General features: G+C 47.8%; 1 protein-coding gene and 1 long non-coding RNA gene across 2 annotated transcripts in view; one reads left to right on the top strand and one right to left on the bottom strand.

Annotated features, from left to right (window-relative positions):
- LOC113268691 (uncharacterized) overlaps positions 1-21,554 on the bottom strand; it is a 62,249-nt gene that overhangs the window by 11,337 nt on the left and 29,358 nt on the right. The window lies entirely within an intron of this gene.
- On the top strand, positions 434-19,581 carry LRRC52 (leucine rich repeat containing 52). The gene is made up of 2 exons (XM_026517262.4): positions 434-1,055; positions 19,127-19,581. Exons 1-2 carry the CDS (start codon positions 434-436, stop codon positions 19,450-19,452), a joined length of 948 nt encoding a protein of 315 aa, XP_026373047.3. The 3' UTR covers positions 19,453-19,581.

Here is a 21,554-nt window from a genome sequence, read left to right as displayed (position 1 = left end):
ACAAAACACCCCCACACCACCCAGAAGGGGCGAGAGGCAGGACTCTCCCTCCCTCAGCCAGGCAGTCTCCTGAGGCTGCTGACATCACAAAGGTGTCAACTGGCAACCTCATTGTCATGTGGCTCTCCCCTGGCTCCCCTTCACTTGCAAACGCAGGGAAAGGGTGAGACCTTTCAAAGCCGCCAGGCGGGCAAGCTTCCAGCGGCAGGCGGAGTAAGCAGGCGGCAGAGCCACCAAGCCCGGCGGCGGGGCATTGGGCCTCGCGTTTCAACTTCTGTTCAGTTCTCCTGTAATGGAAAATTGCTTTGCACAAAGCTAGAGTGTTACAGTTCTTTCCAGCGCCCCTCCCCCCCACCCCGCCCCTCGGCAGCCTTCTGATCCAAGGGACAGCGCCCGCAGGAAGGTGGACGGAGGGTAGTTGCAGCTTCTTACTATGTCCCTTGCTTCAGGCCCTGGGCCCGGGTGGTTACTCTTTTCCTTTGGAATGGGACTGGTCTCGGGGTCAAAGTGTCCAAATAATTGTCAATGTCAAGCCCAGGAAGTGATCTGCACAGGGATCCAGTTAGCCGAGTACCCCCCCGACGTACCCCTGAACACCCGGAGGCTGTACCTGAATGATAACCTCATCACCTTTTTGCCAGCGATGAATCTAGGACTCCTCAGTGACCTTGTTTACTTGGACTGTCGGAATAACCTGATTCGCGAGGTGATGGATTATACCTTCATCGGGGTCTTCAAACTCATCTACCTTGATCTCAGCTCCAACAACCTAACCTTGATCTCCCCATACAGTTTCTCCGTGCTCAGCAACCTGGTGCAGCTGAACATCTCCAACAACCCTCACCTGTTCTCTCTGAACAAGTACACCTTTGCCAACACCAGCTCTCTGAGGTACCTGGACCTCAGAAACACCGGCTTGCAGACCTTGGACCACGCTGCCTTCCAAAACCTCCTAACACTACAGACCCTGTATCTGGGTGGAAACCCGTGGAAATGCAACTGCTCCTTCCTGGACTTCACCATCTACTTAATAGTGTCCCATCTGAACCATCCAGGTGAGGGTTTGATTGGGTGTGGGGATGAGGATGTGATGGAGCAGGAGGAATTGGTTCCAGAAAAGGTAAAGTCAAGAGATGGTCAGGATGGGAGAAAACTTTGGGGGAAGCTGATCGAAAGCATTCTTACTGCCCGGTAGGATCCACCCTTGGGCTGACCGGAGAGGCACTAGAGTCCATAGAAAAAGTTCTGGAGTAGGAATCCAAAGAGCTGAGTTCTGGTCCCAAACCCAGCACTTACTGGCTGGCTGCCCGAGGGACAATGTCTTTGAGCCTCAGTTTCCTGATCCATCAAGTGGGGACATTAATATTGCCAGACATACAGAGCTATCATGTCAATGTAAAATCGTATGTGTAGAAATGATCAAGTTCTTTAACTGCAAAGTAACAAATTCAGGGACATAGTATTCCACTGCTGGACTATTTTATTTTAATCTGTTTGACTCAGTGACTGAATTTTTCCAAGATCCAAAAGTATTCAGTCATGCATAGGTCATCAAAAATCCAACACTATGATATATAGAAGAGAAAGTTCAATAGAAGTAAGGGGAGGGGCACAGGAACTCCCTAGACAATGAGGGTGGGGGTGGAGAGAAGGGAGAGGAGAAGGCTGTTGATGGCTCCTTTGTCTTCAAAATGCTAACCCAATAAGGAAGGAGGGAATGGCATACATCCATGAAGAACAGGTCACCAGTGCCCACTGTGTCCAGCAGGGATGTCCCAGTCTCACGGGCAGATTCTCAAGTCTTACCTGGTAGATTTCCAAGCCAGTTGCTGCCACTCTCTCCACTGCCCCCACCCCTATGCCATGGTCCCCGGGGCACTCCAGTGCCTCAATCCCCTCTTCTTTTCAGTGACTTCACTGTCCCGTCCTCATCCTCCGATTATCCCACTTTATCTATATCACCTTCACTCAGGACTTCAAGGAAATGGGAAATGACTCCTCATAGAAAGCCTGGAGCCACTAGTGTAATCTGGCAAAATTGGACTTTGGATTCAAACCTCGTCAAAACCATGTCTTCTCTCCCTTCCCTGAGTGTCTCTTTTTGAAAATATTTTCACGCACCAGCTCCCTTCCCTGAGTGTTTGTTCTTGAAAAATATTTTCATCCATAAGCACCTGCTGAAGCTTCCACCATGAAGTCTTGCCCAGGTGGCAGTATCCCAGAAAGATCCGTGGCCAACATGATAGGCTTTAAGGGTCTCTAGGGGAGAGGGAGATGAATGGTGGCAGCAAGTAAAAATGTGCCTCCTGGCCCTCTTTTCGGTGGATGGGTCTTAACATGTCTTCTAGGCAGGGCTTGGACTATGGTGAGGCAAGCGAGCCTCCTGGGATGCAAAATTCAGGGAGACAGTAAGAGTGGCTGGCTACTTATATTTTGTGCCCTAGGCACCTGGCCCTGCTGATAGGTACCTCAGTCTGAGTTAGAATAAATCAAAAGGAAAGAACTTCATCAGACCAAAAGTACAAATCATAAAAAAAATAGAGGAGCAGTTATTTTGGGTAGGTTGCCTTACCTCTCCAGACAGAATGGCTTCTACTTTTCTCAATGACTGGTGCTATGACTGCGCCTTCTAGAAAGCTCTCTAAGAGAGGGTCACTATTAATCATTCTCATGCATTAAATGTAATTCTCACTGTCCATGTTCATGTAACTAGCCTGTGAAGAAGCTTCATCCTTTCTTGCCCCCTGCCCACCATAAGTATATCTCTTCCTCGAGTAGAGCCCACCAAGTAGCCAGGTGGGCTCCTACCCTAGCTGAAAAGGGTGATGTAGCTTGGCTTCTTCCCCAGTCCCAAAGCTTACCACTTCACCTGCCATCAAATCTCCCTCAATCAAAATTCTGCTTACAGAGTTGTATCTTCTCAGAATGCTTGGGCTGACTGCTTTGGACTCCTTGACCCATTTCATTCCAGGAGTGAATAGGATTATAAACCGGATCTGTCTCACTGTGTGTTTTCAAAAACATCAGAAGCTAGTATCTATCTTGTCAAGCTCATAAGCTCCTCATGAACGAAGAGAATGTCTTTTGAGGTAGACAAAGCTTTTATCCACTGGCCAGTATGAGCCCCGCCCCAAAAAAAACACACACCCACAACTGCTGATCTGCTCATCTCTCTCTGCTGTTTGGTGGCCTAGAGAAACCCCCCCCCCCCCCGACCACTTCACGCAGAACTATGGTCTCGTTGCCCTGGCTAACAATTGTTATCTCTTGAAAACACTAATGAGCCCAAGGCCAGACATAGAACAATTTATCTTTGTAGAAAGCTTTGAAGCTGCTAGAGTTTTTTCACACATGTGGTTTCATTTTCTTTACTTTCGGTGTCATACCAACCCTTAAATTTTGTGCCCTAGGCCTGTGGAAGAGGCTAGGATTGGTATTCTTAAGCCTATCATGAGTGGGTTGAGAAAACAGACTGGCCCAAAGTCACATGGCTAGTAAATGGCAAAAAAAAAAAAAAAAAAAAAAAAAAAAGATTTGAACCTCCTAATTCAGGTCTTTTTTCATGAGACTACTACATCTTAAATCCCTGAATTCCATGGTAACTATGATCCTGTAAGTCAGTTTAGTTATAAATATAAGTCATATTATAAGCATATGGCCACGGCGTCTAAATTACAGCTTTATTTCCTATCTGACTACACATGGAACTCACCCAAGATCATTTCCATTGGATAATGAGCTCTAGCCATCATAAACTCATCACATGCCTGCATGCTCCTTACAAGCCCAAGTTCACCCCAACCCACCTAAACTCCCAAATAACGAGCCTAACCTCAGTGTTTGCTCACCTTTGCATCTCAGTCTGGTTGTCCTTTCCCACACATACACACACACACCTTGTCACAAACATACACATAAACACATGTGCAAACAAACATACATATGTCCACATACACACAAGCACAAAGACGTGCCCATACACATACTATACATGCAAACCTATAGACATACCTACTCACATACACAATCACCCACATATTACACATACATGACACACATACACACATCGACGTGTAGATACACACCCACACGTGAAGAGGCACACACATACACAGTAGAATTCATAGATGCTTCTCGTGCCCTCTAGTCAGCCCTCAACACAATGGAAGATATAGATTTCATGTGACTCTCCCATGATTCATGCCTCTGTTAAGTGGAAATATCTTTGCAATTGACAAATGCTTGAGCTTAGTCCCACCTCTTACACCACCTTGGCTATCAAAAGGTGATCTTCAGCACGTTCTAAAATGGAGCGTATACATCTCTCTCCCCATGTACCCACACTGCTGGATCTAAGAAGAATCTCTATGAAATGAGCTGAGTAACTAGTTATTTAGAAAGAAGAATCCAAATTAAAGACGGGTTTCATTTTAGACCCGGGAAGATACCGAACGTTAGTATTAGGAGATTTTCCCTGTGGAACAGTATTAAGGTCAGCACGACAGTAGATCAGCAGTATAGAGATCCCTTGAAAAGCAAGGCAGTGAAGTCAGGAACTTCCGTGCTACTACTCAGTTCATCCATTCATCCATGTAAATATCTATTGAGTCCTATTATGTGCCCAACAAGAGCTCATGGAGAGAACCTTGAGCTGTGTCTGGAGACTCTCATGACTATGGTCATCTGCACCATATATGTCCCATGGTCCAGTCAGGGACAGCAGAACTATTCTACTGGACAGAGCAGGACAGGAGGCCACCATGTGCCTATTGGGTGGAGCAGACACTTGGGACAGCCTCAGGGGCAGGTGGGGAAGGACAGCCAGCCTGCAGACAGGGGAACCCAGTGTTAAAGAGCTCGGGTTGGAGTGAAACATACCTGAATTATAACCCTAGCCCTGCCACTTGCTATTTATAGGATATCAGAGAAGTTACTTAACCTCTCTGAACTTCAACTTCCTCATCCTTCAGACAGGTATAATAATAGAACCAACCTATCTAGGCTGCTGAGATGAGAACGCTTACAAACTGCCATTAGCATTAAGTCTTGCACACCAAAAAGCATTCAATAAACGAATGGTTGGCAGATGTGGGATAAATACAGGGTACTTAAGAAAGTAGCAGCGGGTCCCAGGGCTCTAACCCCTGGGAAAATGGGACAGAGAGAATCTTAGAGGCAGTTGGGTATTAGAGAAGTTATGAACACAGGAGTTCAGACTGGGAAAAAAAACCCAGAAGCCCAGATCAAGGCTTGGTCTCAGCCTGGACCATAAGACTCAGGGCTGGGCCAGTAGTAGCACAGTGGTTCTTCCTGAGTCACCTGAATCTGGAACTGGAGTTCTACTAAAGACAAGCCCCACTTGCAGGAACAGGTGTGGACATTCAGACAGCTTTCAAGGGAGTGGGACAGACATGGCCTTGAAAGCAAGAAGTCACCTCCATGGTGTGATTTTGTAATCTGAAAAGGACTTTGCCCCCATCCACTGCCTACCACTGAGCTAAAATTAGCCATTGGACATTTACCCCTTTGGATCCCCCAAAGTGCCCAAATCTTAAAGAGGACCCTGCAAAAAAATATGAAATCCTGGGCTGAATAATACCAGTGCTCTCAAGCCTTTATCAGCTCTCACATCAGAGGCAGAAGTGAATTCTTGAGAAATACAATTAGCTAAGATTAATTTTGCAACAGTGGGGAACCTTGAAGGAAGCTGAGGTCCAGGAAAGAAATGGGGAGATCTTAAAACAAAAGATGTGAAGGCAGTAATCTGTCCTGCCCCTATGTCCCATGTTGGCTCAGTTCACCCCCATAAAGGGGCTGTAGAGAAGGCTAAATGTTTTATTCACCTTTTTTCTTCGTAAAGCTACACTGAATAGGAATATCAAAATTTTCCCACATTGGCAAGAGATTTGGTGTTATTATCAAACATCTTCATCAAAAGAAACCCTCCAACGATACACTCACCAGATACACTGAAAACCATTCCATCCTCAAAGAGCTTACATACTCACTTTGCAAACATGAAAATCACAGCAGAAATGGAGGTGAGTTATAAAGGGCTGGTCACCAGATGCTCTGATCAATGCAGAGTTAAAAACAGACTCACAGATTCCATTTTCTTTTTGGCCATGGTCAGCAGATAGGAGGACAAATTCCTGGCTGGAACTGTAATTTCCCAGGCATTAATGCTTTTTGAAGGTGAGAGTGGCATTTGAGCTCTTCCCAGGATAGAGCTGCCTAGTAGGACAGGGTTGAATGCCTCCGAAGATGCTCTCAAAAACTCATGCAACCCTAAGCTCCTGGACATAAGGATCCTGGCCTCCATCCTGTCTTCTCCCAAGGTCTAGTCTAGCGCTGTCCAACAAGTCTCTGCTGCAGTAGAAATGGCCTATATCTGTGCTGTCCAATATGGTAGCCACCAGCCACATATGGCTATGGAGCTCTTGAAATTAGGCTAGTGCAACTGAGGAACTGAATTTTTAATTTTATGTTATCTTAAATCATGTAAGTAGCCCCATGAATGGCCACTGGCCACCGTATTGGTCAGGGCAGCCTTTTAATATAAGATGCTTGAGCTGGAACTTTAGAATCTTGCCTCCTCACAGGTAAGTGGCTATAGCCAAGCCCAACATGGAGATCTCCTGAAATCCAGATTCAGTGTCCCCCACCCCTGCTCCTTGCCATGACCTCTCCTTACTCTTAGACACATCCTAGTCCATTCGACTCTGAAATATTTGTTGTATGCTCATTATATGCCCAACATTGTATTATGAGGCTGTAGTACTTTTATCACAGGGAAAAGAAGTCATAATTTCCATCTTTAATAAGACAATTTTGGTACATAAGAGAGAGAAAATGCAACTGAAAGCCAAGAGGTCCTGTCCTGGTCCCAGCAATGCCACTGGGTGATGTGGGGCAACTCCCTTTCCCTCTGAGATTCACCTGTCTTTGAAATAAAAAGAGAGTAGGATTAGATACTCTCTACAGCCCTTTCTAGCTGGTAGTGTATAGACCTAAATGGAAAGATAAGGTGCATTTAACTGCAGGAGGAGAGCAGTGATCCACAGACAGGGTCCCATAGGGGCAATGCAGTGGATCAATGCTGACGTGGAGGCATTCCTGGAGAAGCAGGCCACAGTCACATAATTAGAACATGCACATAATTAGGAAGCAGGAAGCCTCAAACTCCTGCACTGTCCTACCTCCCGTCTGAAGCATCGTCTGCTTGACTAGAACAATACCTCCATCCCCGGGGGACTAGACTGTCCTCCCAGGCCTGGCCCGCTAAACCAGTGGTTCTCAAATTCCAGGGAACATAGGAACCCCAGACCCCATATCCAGAGATTCTGGTTTTGGACAGTGCAAACCCTTAGGCCACATTTTGAGAGACCCTATGAGACCAGTGGCTGCTCCCACTGGTGAATAAATTGATTTGCACCGAGATGTTAGTGGCTAATAATATTTTGACATGTCTCCCTCAAGGGGCATTTGCAATGTGACAGAAAACAAGAAGAAACAGTGCGAGTTCAGAAAGTGACAGACTACCAGGGGTAGAAGTGGGAGTAGTTTGGGGACAGAGTGTCCCTCTCCGTCAGCTTTTAAATTATCGTCCTTAAGCAGTCCTGGATGACCTGATGGTGGGGCCCACAAATCAAAGAGGAGTCTGGGCAAGAGTGCTGCAGAGGCAGGGGGACGAAGCCACTCAGGGACATCTGCAGGGAGCAGATGGGTTGGGTCATGTGCTGTTTCGGGTCCACGTCATCTCGAGGGCATTTTGAGCAGAGAACATCTTAGTTTCATTCCAAGGCTACTTCATCCTGTATTCAAGGCTGCTGTAATAGGATAATGGCCCCATTTCAACCCACCAAGTACAAAGTCATCTACAACCGTGCCAAGACTTAGATTTCCAGAATGAATTCAGGTCCTCGCACTCTTCCACTATTAATGCTAACCCATCTTCTCCATCAGAGAAATTGCTGCAAAGACCAGACGCCCAGAATGGGAACAGCTGGGCAGCAGACATCTCCAAGGCCATCAGCTGCTCTGCCAGCCTGTCTCTCCTACCTTCTCACAAACACCCTGCTGAGAGCCAGAGGAGCAGCCTCATGAGGGAAATGAGGGGGTGGGGGGGGGTGCAACTGGGTCAGTGATCCCTAAACCACCCAGAAAAGCCAAGGAGGAAGACGGTGGCAAGCACATGCAGTTTAGGAAGGATTCTGAGTGATTCTCACACACTCTGGAGCTCAGCCCACTTGAGATCCCTGAAAGTGGGTGATCTAAAGTCCCTTCGAGCTCAGAAATGCCAGAGCTCTGTGCATGGCCTCTCTGGTCACCCAGTGCCACTCAGGCCTCTGGAAGGCAGCAGTGCAAAGCTGGCCAAAGCAGCCAACCTCAGTCTCCGTATCTCTAGAAGTGAAGAGCTCTCCAGCCTGGAGATAATCCAGGAGAGTGTGGATGTGGCTAGAAAGAGAAACAGGGATCCAGCCATGAAGGGCCTTTGAAGGATTTTCTGGGGAACATACAGTGCATCCTGAGAAGCTCTGGGAGGCAGGTGAGCCTGGATGCAGGGCTAGGAGGCTCCTGTGGGCATCCAGGTAAGGGAAGAAGGTGGTCTATAGCAGCAGATGAAGTCTAGACAGGTCAGAAGGAATCATTTAGAAGATAGAAGCAGGGATGCCTGGGTAGCTCAGTTGGTTAAGCATCTGCCTTTGGCTTAGGTCATGATCCCAGGGTCCTGGGATCAAGTCCCATATTGGGCTCCTTGCTCAGCAGGGAGCCTGCTTCTCCCTCTGCCTGTTGCTCCCCCTGCTTGTGCACTTGCTCTCTCTCTCTCTCTCTCTGACAAATAAATGAACAAAATCTTTAAAAAAACAAACAAACAAACAAAGTAGAAGCAATAGGACACCGGACTGAACCAGACCCTCCCAAGTTCCCAGTACTCTCTTCATGACTTCTGGCACAATTCTAAGGAATTAATAGACTTGTATATTTAATATTTATCTTCTCTGGTAGACAGTAAGATCTATGAGAGCAAAGAACATGTCTGAACTTCAGAAATTAGCTCAAGGCCTGACACAGAAAAAAAGGCTCAATAAATATTTATTGAGAAAAATCAATGAATAAATGAGATGTGGAAAATAACAGGAAAGAATTGGCTTGAATAGCTCCGGAGGCTTCCCTGGGATGGACACTCTTGGAGGAGGGGCAGCGAGGAGCTTAGGGGAGAACCATGACCCATTTTGAGCATGTTGAATGGGAGGGCCCCTGTGAACCAGTAGGCCTTTGGAGGTTCTGGCCTGAAATCCAGAATAAAGAACAGAATATATATTTGAGAATCATCAGCTCACCGGTGATCACTGAAACCAAAGGAAGGACCAGATAAGCCAGCAAAGGAGTTTAGAATGGGGGCTGGTAATAGGTCAAGGACAGAAGCTTTTGGGAATGCCAACATATGCAAGGGCCAAGAAGAGCCACCCATCAAGTGCTCTGGGCAGAGGCAGCCAGGGGAAAAGAAAGAAAATCAGAGAAGGGTGGACTCACAGAAGTCAAGAGAAGAAGAGTTTCAAAGAGTAGAAGTAGGTCAAGTAAGCATTGAAAAGTATCCATCACATTTAGCTATCAAGAGTTCCCTGATGTCTTGGACAGTTCCAATGGCACAGTGGGAGTGGACAGTGGGTTACAGAATGAACAGCAAGGAAGAAAAGGGGTGCAGAAAAAAATGTGAACTTGGGGTGCCTGGCTGGCTCAGTCAGTGGAACATATCACTCTTGATTGCAGGGTCGTGAGTGTAAGCCCCACATTGGGCGTAGAGCTTACTTGAAAAAAAAATGTAAACTCTTCTAGGAAGCTTGGCTGTGGACTGAGGAAATAGGGTGATAGATGGAGGGGAACTGTATAAATGGGGTATTTATTTTCTTCAGAGCAAAGAGGTCCATGCATGCGTTTATCTGCTGCCAAGGAGTCAATGCAGGGCAAAGACTTGGGACCCGGGGAATAACTGATGTGGAGGCAGGAGTGGATGGACTCCAGAACCAAATGGAAGGTCAGCCTTACGCAGGGAAAGGCCCCTCCTCGGGGCCTGTGGAGGAGGAAGCAAGGGTAAGCACACATGGGCCTGAATGTGAGGATGTGGGGCAAACGGAATCGAGGGGGAAAGAGTCCTTCTTTTTCTTTCAGTGAGATAAAAAACAAAGAATAACTTTATATCCAGAAAAGTACACAGCTTCTCATGCTATTTTCTTTTTTCTTTCTTTCTTTTTTTTTTTTTTTTGGTGTCATCTTTTTTTTAATTTATTTTAAAATTTAAATTCAATTAATTAACCTATAATGTATTATTGGTTTCAGAGGCAGAGGTCAGTGATTCATCAGTCTTCTATAATACCCAGTGCTTCTCATGCTGTTTTCTATGATGCTTCTAAACACCGACTCGATTAGGCGATCCTAAAATATCCCTTTGTTCTCCAGAGGATCATACTTCCGGTTGAACAGGCAAAACTAAGATGGGCTCTGGATTCAAACCACCTGGTTTTTAATCCTGCTTCAGTCACTAACCAGCTGGGCCACAGTCTGCACGAGAACCACGCTCCTCCCCTGTAAAATGGCGATAAGTTAGTACTTATTTCTTGGGTTGTTGTGCTAATTAAATGAAATAACCCACATGAAGATTTTAGAAGTACACATAGTGTTCAGCTAATGTTAGCTTTACTGCCGTTGCTGGAACCATTCTTGGTGGTGACTGTGGACGCCACATGGGGTGCAGAGAAGGGGGAGAGCCGTGTGGGTGACAGAAACAGGGTAAGGGGTGCCGTGATGCCTCCTGCCTTCTGCTAAGGTGCACTGTCCACAGGGAGTCCAACTTGGGCGGGAGGGGGATGCCCGGAGCTTTTGGAGTCAGGGAGGGTGTCTTAAAACCTTCAAAATGACAGCATTATGTTAAAAAATGAAATGTAATGCTTGGCCCATATGCAGTGATTTTTTTTTCTTATCAGAACAGTGGTAAATTTGGCCTTCCCCTTGACCCAAATAAAGGAAAACTAATTACGTCTGATACATCAGATTAGAATATGGTTAAGATTAGGATTAGTCATGTGAACAAACTGTTGTAATTTTCAATAGCTTCTTTCAACAGCTATGACACTTGGCCACAGTATGTGGCTGAGGTGAGGTACATGCCTTGCTGACTGATTTGACATCCACACGGGGGTAAGCAGCTTGGCCTGGCACCTGAGTGCTCTGGGTCCACAAATAGTTACTGAGCATCTCCCAGGTGCCAAGGCCTGGGCCAGGCACTGGGCACAGAGCTAAGAACAGAAACAGACGTGCCGTCGTGGAGCTTCTGCTCTAGTGGGAGAGGAGTAAATGAGCAAATAAGTAAATGACATGATGTTAAGTGAGGATAAGGGCTATGGAGGAAAATGCGGGAAGGGAAGGGAGAGAGTGTGCCTGGGATGGAGGACAAGGAAGATCGTTTCTGTTGGGTGGTGCTAAGGAGGTGACATTTGAGCAGAGAACTGAGTGAAGTGAGGGTAACAAGCTGTGGAAATAAGACATGGGGGAGGGGGACTTTCTAGAAGGAAGAGCACATGCAAAGGCCCTGGGGTGGAATGAGCATGATGTATTAGAAGGGGAGTATGGTGGAGACAGATGAAGGAAGGAGACAGAAAATTAGTGAGAGGCCAGATCAGGTGGGACCTCTAGGCCAAGAAGAGGCTTTTGATTTTGTTCTAAGTGTGACAGGAAATCATGAAAGGGTTTTGAGCAGGGAAGCAGCATGACCTATAACCTGCAGAGGGCTCCTGCTACTGGATGGAGAGAGACTGAGGAGACACCAGGGACACGGGTGAGAAGGGCTGTCACGGTTCAGGTGAGGGAAGGAGGTAATGATCTAGATGATGAGAAGACACAAGAATCAAGACATGTTTGGAAAGTAAGACTAACAGGAATGGCTTGTGGTTTGAGATATGGCTTGTGATGTGAGAGAGGAAGCAAGGAGAGCTCTGAAATTTCTGCATGGGTGAGTGGTGATTGGGGGTGCCCTTCTGCTACTGAGTTTTTCTAAATTGCCTCTTATCCATGAGGACAACCATCCACTACCTGGGTTTTTCTGATCAAATGGGAAGTTATTAAGCAGGACCAGCTCTAGATCAAACCGAGAAGAAACGAGAACTTGCTTCAAAACCTCATGCAACGAAGGTGGTAGCAAGGGTTCCCCCTTGGGTAGGGCTTAAGTTGTTAGCTTCTTTTTCAGAAGAGTATACACTTTAAGCCTTATTTTGTTGGTGGAATGAAAGGTTCTATCTCCTGCTGGCAGAATTCTGGGTACTGACAAGTGCACAAGAACGTATTAGGAGGAAAATGGGTCTTCATACCTATGGATCATGCCCATATACAACCCCTTATACAAAAGACCAGTCCTGTAGCCTAAAGCACCTCTAAAGCACAGGAATAATCAGCTTGAACTTGCTGGATTTGAAGGTCTTTCCTGTAATGTTCTAAGAGTCTATGAATCACTTTTAACCTTTACCAAAATACGGACTCTTTATCCAAGGGAAAAAATTGTATTAGAGAAGAACTGTAGTGCCTAAGCCCAAATCATCCAGATCTTTACGTTTTCAAGATGCCAGGGATGGTTTAGACCAGGAGTCAGCACTGCTTTCTATAAAAAGCCAGATAGCAAATATTTTAGGCTTTGTGGACCTCTGTTACAACTCCTCCATTTGGCCATCTGTAACCTGAAAGCAGTTGTAGAAAGTATGTAAATAAGTGGGCATGGCTGTGTTCCAAGAAAAATTTATTTACAAAAACAGGCAGCAGGTTGGATTTGGCCTGTGGAGTTTGCTGAACCTGGGCTTATGCCATCAAGGGGAGACAGACAGGTGATGAGAAAAAAGGAGCTCTAGGTAGGAAGGGTAGAAGCCATGCAGGAGGGACTGAGAAGGGGGTCTTGCTGGCTGGTTGGCTTTGGCTTTGTTGGGCTGCAAGGTGGTCCAATCTGGGTTCCCCTCTAGAGAGTCATTTCCTCTGGGTCACCCAGAGTGTAGCAGGATATAACCATGTCCCTTCAAATTCCAGTGGGAAACTGGTCCTAAACAGCAAGGCCAAAGACACTAGAGTTTAAGAACTGTTGTACGAGGTCTGACCAATAACCCACCCATTCTCTCCTGTATGCATTCAGTAGACGTTTCTTGAGCATCTACTATGTGCCAGGCACTAGGAATACCAAAGCAAACAAAGAGGGCCTCCGCTTTGAAACAGTTCTCTAACACTAATAGAGAAATAGAAATAAGTACCTTTTGATGCCATGCCCACCGCCCCAGCATCCTCACATGTCTTCATCTGTGTTTACCCTCCCTTCCTTCTCTGTAGTCTCAGAGAATAGAACAGTGTCCCTTCCCAGTTCAAGGCTTACCCCTTCATTTGGTCCTGGGGACCATCTGTTTCTGAGTCCTCTGGGACTTCACACCCTTTGGTTCACTGAATCTTCCCCAAACTCTTACAAGGGAAGTGGGATTCGTATTTGTATAGTGTAGAGTAATCCGAGGTGACAAGGGCTTAGCTGACCCACCAAGGGTCTTCTATCTCCCCAGGGCCACTATCTTCTAGATGAGCATTTTGTTAATGACACTGACCCCAGCGTGTATTCATAACATAACATTTCATTCATTCAACAACCGTGCTTTCAGCTCTAGTATGGGTGAAGCACTGTTCTAGGTGTTGAGGGTACAACAGTGAAGCACACAGACAAAAAATCCATGTCCTCATGGAGTTTATAATCTAGTGGGCAGAGGCAGACAAATGAGTAGGAGGTGAATCCACTTCCTTGACAAATACATAATTGCTGGAGGAAAAAAGATAAGACAAAGTACTATACACCTAGTGACATTCGGGCAAGCTAGGGTCTGATAAGGAGAAATGGGGGAATCAGGTCTTTCTCGGGGTTCAAGGTGAAAGTCTTATGACAAAGTGGTAATGCTGATAGAAGCCAGGGCTGCATTCTCAGTAGCAGGTACAGTTTAGTAGAGAAGGGGGTCTCCAAATTCCATCCTTCATTGTATGCTCTCACCACGTGGAGGCTCAACCCTCCACTCAGCCCCGATGGTTGCTGAGCAAGCACACCAGCACACGGGGCTCAGAGCCTGCACTTGGCTCCTTGGGAACCTGCAGCAGAGCACAGGGCAGAACTGTGGTCCCTGCAGGCCAAGAAAGGAGCAGTTTATCTTAGAACCACTGGGTTCAAGCCAGTCTTCTGAAAGGGAGGCTTCCTGCACTAACAGATGGGATTCTGAGCCACAGAAACTCTTGCCCCTGCAGACACGTGATTCTGGAAAACAAGTTTTCTGCCTGTGAATAACATGCTATGTGTGGAAATAAACAAGGTCGGGGGTGGGGGGTTATGTTTCCTTAGGAACTATTTGCAGGAAGACCTTAAACATTAATGACACCTGTAATCGTACCTGGGAGCCTTAACTGGGACAAATGCCCTAGGCCCAGGGAATGGCACTGAGAAAGGGAGGACATGGGGGCTAGTCAACTGTTTCTAATATGAACAAAGGCCCTGGAGTTGTGCAGTGCACAGCACGTACGACAGTACTTGGTAGACTTTTGTCAGAAGAAAGGAAATCAAGAAAGCCAGAGAGGGAATAACTGATAAACAATTTATTCATTCTATAGCACGGGAATAATTAAAACGGCTCGGTGGGGTGGTCAAGAGTGAAGTTTAATTTTGTAAAGCACCTTTTATGGTGCCCAGCACCCCTCAGGCCCTCCAGGATCAGTAGATGGGTCTATAATCTCTAATGACATCAGACTAGAATAGGAAAATAATGTACGACTATCGAACTAATGAAAAGGAAATGAAATAATAAAATAAAAGGCAACAAAGTAGAGTGAAAGAAATAAGTGGGACTGAAGACAAATATATCAGTCAAATGTTAAATGTTAATGGAATAATTACAACACAAGTTTGCTAGACAGCATGGAAAACAAAACTCAGCTACATGCTGCTTACAAAAATACGTCTTAAATATAGGAACGTAGAAAGACTAGAAGTAAAAGGATGGCAACAGATAAACAATACAAACACCAAAAAATTCGATGGAGGCATACTAATGTCAAAGACAGACTTTAAGGCAAGAAGCATTACTAGAAATACAAGAGACGTTGCTCAGGGAGAAGAGGGTAAATCTACCAGGAAGAGGTAACAGTGAGAACTTTCTACACATCTGATAACATGTCTTCAATATATGTACAGCAAAACATGACAGAACTATATGAAGAACTAGGTAAATGCACAATCAAAACTGGTGACTTGAACATCCTTCTCGCAGTAGCTAATAGACAATTAATAGACTAATAGTACGCAAGAGACAATAGTTTTTATAGAAAAAAAAGTCAGTAAAGATATAAATAAAAAAGTCAACAAAGATACAGAAGACCTGTATAAAATCGCAACCTATTTGGCATCCATAGAACGACAACTCCACAAAGACAGAATACACATCTTTTGGGGGCGCATGCAAAATTTACTGAAATTGACTTTATACTCAGCCTTAAAGCAAATTCTCAATAAATTTCAAAGGACCTGAAATCATAGAGAGTATGTCTCTAGCCACAGTAGAATTAAAGTAGAATCAACAATAAAAATATTACTGGAGGGACACCTAGGTGGCTCAGTCAGTTAAGCGTCTGCCTTCAGCTCAGGTCATGATCCCAGGGTCCCGGGATGGAGCCCTGCTGAGCGGGAAGCCTGCTTCTCCTCCTCCCTCTGCCTGTCACTCCCCCCGCTTATGTACTAGCACAGTCTCTCTCTTTCTCTGTCAAAATAAATAAAATCTTTTAATAAAAAACATATTACTAGAACCCCCCCAAATTAAATATTTCTTCCAATAAATGATGCCTCTTATTAACAAGAACAAGAATGATCAGACATGGATTATGTCTTCAAGAGTTTTGTCTGTCTGGTCAAGGAGAAAAGATACACTCCTTTCCTGGCCAGCAGCCCCCAAGCAAGGGAGAACATCACAGGCACAGTAAGAACGCTACGGTGGGTCCAGGAGTGGGAATGATCCCACGCAGTCTGAGCTACGAGGACGAGGGGGCTGTGGAAGCGCTCCTGGGAGCACATACATTCACACCAGAACTTGAAGGATAGGAAGGACTTGACCAGGCAAAAATTGGAGCAAGAGGCATTTGATACAGAAAGAGCGATGTCACAAAGCTAGCTACCAATAAGGGCAAGACGCAATCAAGGAATTAATAGTTTAATTTGACTGGAGCAAAGGGTGGGCCACTGGAGTGCTAGGAAGGGGGGGCCGCGGGGCGCGGCGATGGCGAGGTAGAAGGGGCAGGTGCAGGGAGCTCTGAGTGCCAGGCCAGGTCGCCTGGATGTCATTTGCAGGCCTACAGGGGAGTCGGAGGAGGGTTTTGAGCCAGAGTTTGTCTGGGAAGAGCTGTACTTGAGGAAGAGAAATCTGGCAGGTGTGTGTGAAATGGTCCAGAGCTGGGCAATGGGGAAAGTGGAGTTAGAGAGACCTGCCAGAAGGCAGGAGGGCTTCCCACCTTGGCAGTGACTGGGGAATGGGAAGGGGGAGAGAATACAGCACTAGAAAAACCCAGGCCTCCCTCCCCGCAGAGCCACCCACATCCCGCACTTAAGAGCAACCTAACAAAGCCTTTAAATCACTGCTAATTGCCCCTTTCAAGGTAATGCTCCCAAACGGGACACGGTGTTTCATGTTTAGTCTGCCGCTCAAACCCCAGTTTGAAAGCTGAATCCTCTTAAAATAGAAGGAGATAAATCCCCCACCCACAGAATCCCACATTTTCCTTTCCCCAACACATCTTTCTTTGTAGAGTCCCACGTCGGGTCTCTGGCAGTTTGGGGAGCTGACCCAAGCCCCAGGCGCACTCCAGCCAGGCTGAGTGGAGAAAGGACTCCACGTGTGAATGGGTTCCTGCCCCTTGACAGCAAGTGTAATGGAGCCCCCGGCCCCAACCCCTTATCCTCTCCTGAGAGCTCTCCCCCTGGGGCAGGGTCCCCCAAAAGGACCCCTTCCTCTCCTTCCCTCTGTAATCTTTGCACACTGTGGAGGTGATCACCCCACACTGCCTTCCCATCCTGTGTCTACAGCCTCGATCAAGAGCCAGTCCCCAATGGCATCATGGCCTTCAGGCCATCTTCCTGAAAGCAACAAACATCTCACCACAGGTGCACTGGCACAGGGGTGAGGCGCGGGAAATGCTGTCCAGCTTACAGGGGACTTCGAAGGCACTCAGCCTGGTCAGCTCTTCCCAGCCACCCAGATGCAACGGCTTCCTCCCCACTCAGCTCACTTCCGTACTGCTTTCTCTAATTCCCCTGCTGCTAGCTCCAGCGCAAACCCGATTTCCCTAATTTCCTTGGTCACCAAGGACAGGAATATGTTCACATAGCCTGGAGCCTCTACCCTAAAGTTTAGGGGAAGCATCTCTCCCCACTAGCTTGTCTGTGTCTCCCACTTCTGCAAATGAGCTTAGATAGCTCTGTCTGCATTTTCTGTGTCTCGTGTCCGGCCTAGATTCTTCAGGTTATCTAGAAAACTCTGTGAGTCTCAGCTTCCTGATGTCTATAATAAGAATGATCGTATTCTGTGCATCGAAGTTGTTGTAAGAATGAAATGAGACCTTTGTATACCGCTTAACGTGTAGTCAGAGCTTGGAAAACATTAGCTGCTATTATAATTTTGAGCACGATCATCTCAAGCCCTGGTCTCGACCCTGCGTTGGAGCTCATTTATGCAATGCCTGCTGGATACATTCCCCTGGCACCGCCCGCACACACAGGCACCTCTGCACAGCGTGACGGAGCATATGGAGCTAGGACCTCGCAGGGCTGAGGGCAGATCTCTGAGTTGTGTGCGACTACCCAGCACCAGGTGCAGTGGCTTGCGTCCTCGCCTGTGGCAGTTAAATCCTCTCAATTACCCTGGGAGCAGGTAGCATTCTTTGCACGTGTAACGATGAGGAAATGGGATTCAGAGAGGGAAGTGGATATCCTGCCGAAGTTTACAACATTAGTAAGTGACAGTCTGGACTTGAACCCTGGTCTGTCTGGCTCCAGAGCCCACTCTGCTTTCTGTTAAACACTCAAGCCCACAGCACTTGACACAGGGAGGCACTTGGAGAAGTAGCCAGGCAGCTGAGTCAGCTGCTAAAAAGGACTGAAGACTCATGTAGATCGTGTGATGAGCAGTGATGCCAACCCCACCGCTGAAAAGCGGAACTGCCTCTCCTACTGGTGATCCTTTCCCCTGAGCTCCCCACACCCCGGTTTCTTGAGCGGAGAACACATAGGAGGCATTTCCAGGGAATCTTGTCCCTCCTGGGAGTTGAGCCTGGTGTGACGCCTTTGTGGTCCCCGCTAGACTCAGGCCAGGGTGAAGGGAAAGGGACAAGGTGGAGGAGAGACATGGGAGCCAAGAAGAGCGAGGGGGGAGGAAGAGGACGGATATTGGCGGGGGTCTGTGGAGGGTCAACGCTCTGTGGAGATCTTGTTTCCAACCTCCCTGCCTCTGTCGTGGTGTCTCGTTCCTGGAGGACCCTTAAGGAGCCAAGCACAGGGGCGCCTGGGTGGCTCACACAGGTAAGTCTCTGACTCTTGATCTCGGCTCAGGTCATGATCTCAGGGGTCAAGAGATCCAGCCCTGCCTTGGGCTCCATGCTCAGCAGGGAATCTGCTGGAGATTCTCTCCCTCTCCCACAGCCCCTCCCCACCTTCTGTCTCAGATAAATAAATCTCAAAAACAAACAAACAAACAAAACACAGCAGCAGCCAAGCCCCCTTTCAGGAGGCAAGCTGAACGCAGAGAAATCAGAAGGGGGTGGGGGCAAGAAGCAGCACGGGTCGCAGTACTTCTCAAACCTGACTGTGTGCACCCGTGACCTTGTGGAGGCGCAGATTCTGATCCGGGAGGCTTGGCGGGTGCCTGACAGCCTGCATCCCCATCGAGGTCCAGCTGCCGCCCGTGCCGCCGGCCTGCAGAACGCACTCTCAGGAGCGAGGGTCCGCATGGCCTCTGCGGGTCCCCTGGGGACGGGGGCCCCTGGCGGGTCTGCTGTTTCAGCGCTCTGCCCGCGGTGTTTTTCCTCGCAGATGATCAGAACGCCACGTGCGCGGAGCCGGCCGAGCTGGCGGGCTGGCCCGTCACGCAGGTGGGGAACCCGCTGCGCTACATGTGCATCACGCACCTGGACCGCCAGGACTACATCTTCCTGCTGCTCATCGGCTTCTGCATCTTCTCCGCGGGCACCGTGGCCGCCTGGCTCACAGGCATGTGCGCCGTGCTCTACCAGAACGCCCGGCGCAAGGCGAGCGAGGACGAGGCCGAGGAGGAGCACGGGCAGAGGGTGGACAGCAGCGGGCGCATCTTCCAAAGCAGGGTGGACTCGCGCCAGGACGGGTTCCCTCAGCTGATATAGCCACCAGACACTGCCGTCTGATTAAGTCTTTCCCCGGGGCTCCCCGCCTTCTCGCCTGCCCTCCCCTCCCCCTCCCTCACCGCTGTCTTAGACCCCAAAGCCTATTTAGTAAAGCAAATAAAATGCTTGGTGGCCATTTCACAAGTTGGTCCTTCCCTGCTCGACCAGCCCCCGAGCACTTGCTTGAGGTCAGTGGGATGGCGCAGATCAAAGTCTAGAAAAGTCTGGAAAGCTGGTGAGTGCATCTAAATGCTGAGGAAGCCCACTCCAAAAGCAGGCCAACTCATGTTTAATGAGCACCTACTATGCCTCTAACTTAAAGGCTGGCGGGAGGGATAAGAGAAACCAAAGATTGAGAGGACCTGTCCTCACAGAGCAAACAGTTTGGGATGAGTCACAATTAATATGAATGAAATGGAGAAAACTACCAGACACAATGACAAGAACCGACATCAAGAGAGCACGTCCAAACATGTCCACGGGCCAACTTCACATCCCATCTCAAGACGGTCACTAGATCCTATAACACTGATATTAGTTCATGGTGGAAAATTGAGGCCTGGAAAGGTTAAACAAGGGACTGGCCAGAAGCACAGCCCCCAAAAGTCCACGTTTTTTCCTTTTCATGAAGCTGCCTCCCCAGGACATGGTTAGTGACAGGGCCAAGGGCTCATCATGTATGCCTTGAGCGAAACAAAGGAGTGAGGCACACGGCTGCGGCCACCGCTTCCCGCGGCCTTACCAAGCGCCCAGCGTCGTACCCAGCTTTGTATGCATTTTCTCACCAGGTCGACCCTCATGACAACAGGTCAGGCAGTCGCTGTTACCCTCGTTTTCCTGAAGCTCAGGCAGGCTAAGTACCCAGCTCAGGATCAGTTGATAAGAAGCCGAACGGTTGCTGAAGCCCAGGCTGCCCGAACGCAAAGCCCATGCCCCATGCTCTATGAGCTGCTGTCTTTCATGAAGTGCCAAACAGAAGGGCCGAGTGTGTACCAGTGTGATCCATGTCCCCGGACAGGCCAGAGGAGGGGAAAGGGAGAAGACAGGGGCGGCTCAACCCGAAGACCCATTCAGGACTCCCATCCGAGGCCCTACCCACGAGGCCAGCTGCCCCAAAACCCCCACGTGAATCCCACGTGATTCCCTGGATGTGCTCAGTATGACAGCTAAGAGCTCCTAGTATTCCCTGTTGACACGGCACGTAGGGGGGTGCCTTAAACAAAGCAGGGGCTCAGTAAGTGTTCAGTATCGCCTTCTACTGAAACCCCATCCCACCAGTCATTCCTACTCCGTTATGCGGACTTTGAGGGGTGACCACGGACCAGCTATCTCACTTCTCTGTGCCTCATGCCCACATCATACAGGGATAGAATGAGAGTAAAATGAGTGTCATAAGGGTACTACATCCTGGGAGAATTTTAGGCTTAGAGAAAAGTTACGAAGCTAGCACAGAGTTTCCACATACCCCTCACCCGGGGTCCCCTAAAGTTATCTCGCACTCCAGGGGTTCATCTGCCAAAACTAAGAAATTCCAAAACTGGAGCACCATGATTTAACTCCAGACTTCATTTGGGTGTCACCGGTTTTTCCCCTTTTTCTATTCCAGGATCTAATCCCACCTTTGCATTTAGGTTAACAATATGTCTAACATTTATTGGGCAAACCCATATATATCAACTCATTTCATGGCTGCAATCATCCTATGCAGTGGGTACTATTATTATTCTCCTTCCCCTTAGATAATGAAATTGAACCTTCAGAGGTTAAGTAACTTGCTCAACGTTACACAGCTAGTAAGACCAGACGTCAGGCCAGCTGCGTCTGACTATAGAGTCTTTCCCCCAGTGACCAACCAACACGGTCTCTCAGGAATTTAAATTACCAAGAAAGCCTTGGCAAAAGAAATCTAAACTGCAGTTTTTCACAATAACTTGTCCTCTAAAATCGCCTGGATCTTCCCACAAAAATAAATGAACGGAGCACCTCCCGGGACTGGCCCTAAGCACACCACAGAGAACAGGCCCAGAGAGCGAGCGGTCTGGCTTGGCAGAGACACAAGTCAAAGGGCAGGACGGAGGGGGAAGTGAAGGGTAGGCACGAGG

Source organism: Ursus arctos, unplaced genomic scaffold, assembly GCF_023065955.2.
Source record: "Ursus arctos isolate Adak ecotype North America unplaced genomic scaffold, UrsArc2.0 scaffold_2, whole genome shotgun sequence".
Classification (NCBI taxonomy): domain Eukaryota; kingdom Metazoa; phylum Chordata; class Mammalia; order Carnivora; family Ursidae; genus Ursus; species Ursus arctos.
Note: the sequence above shows the minus strand (reverse complement) of the source record. Positions and strands in the feature narration are given on the sequence as shown.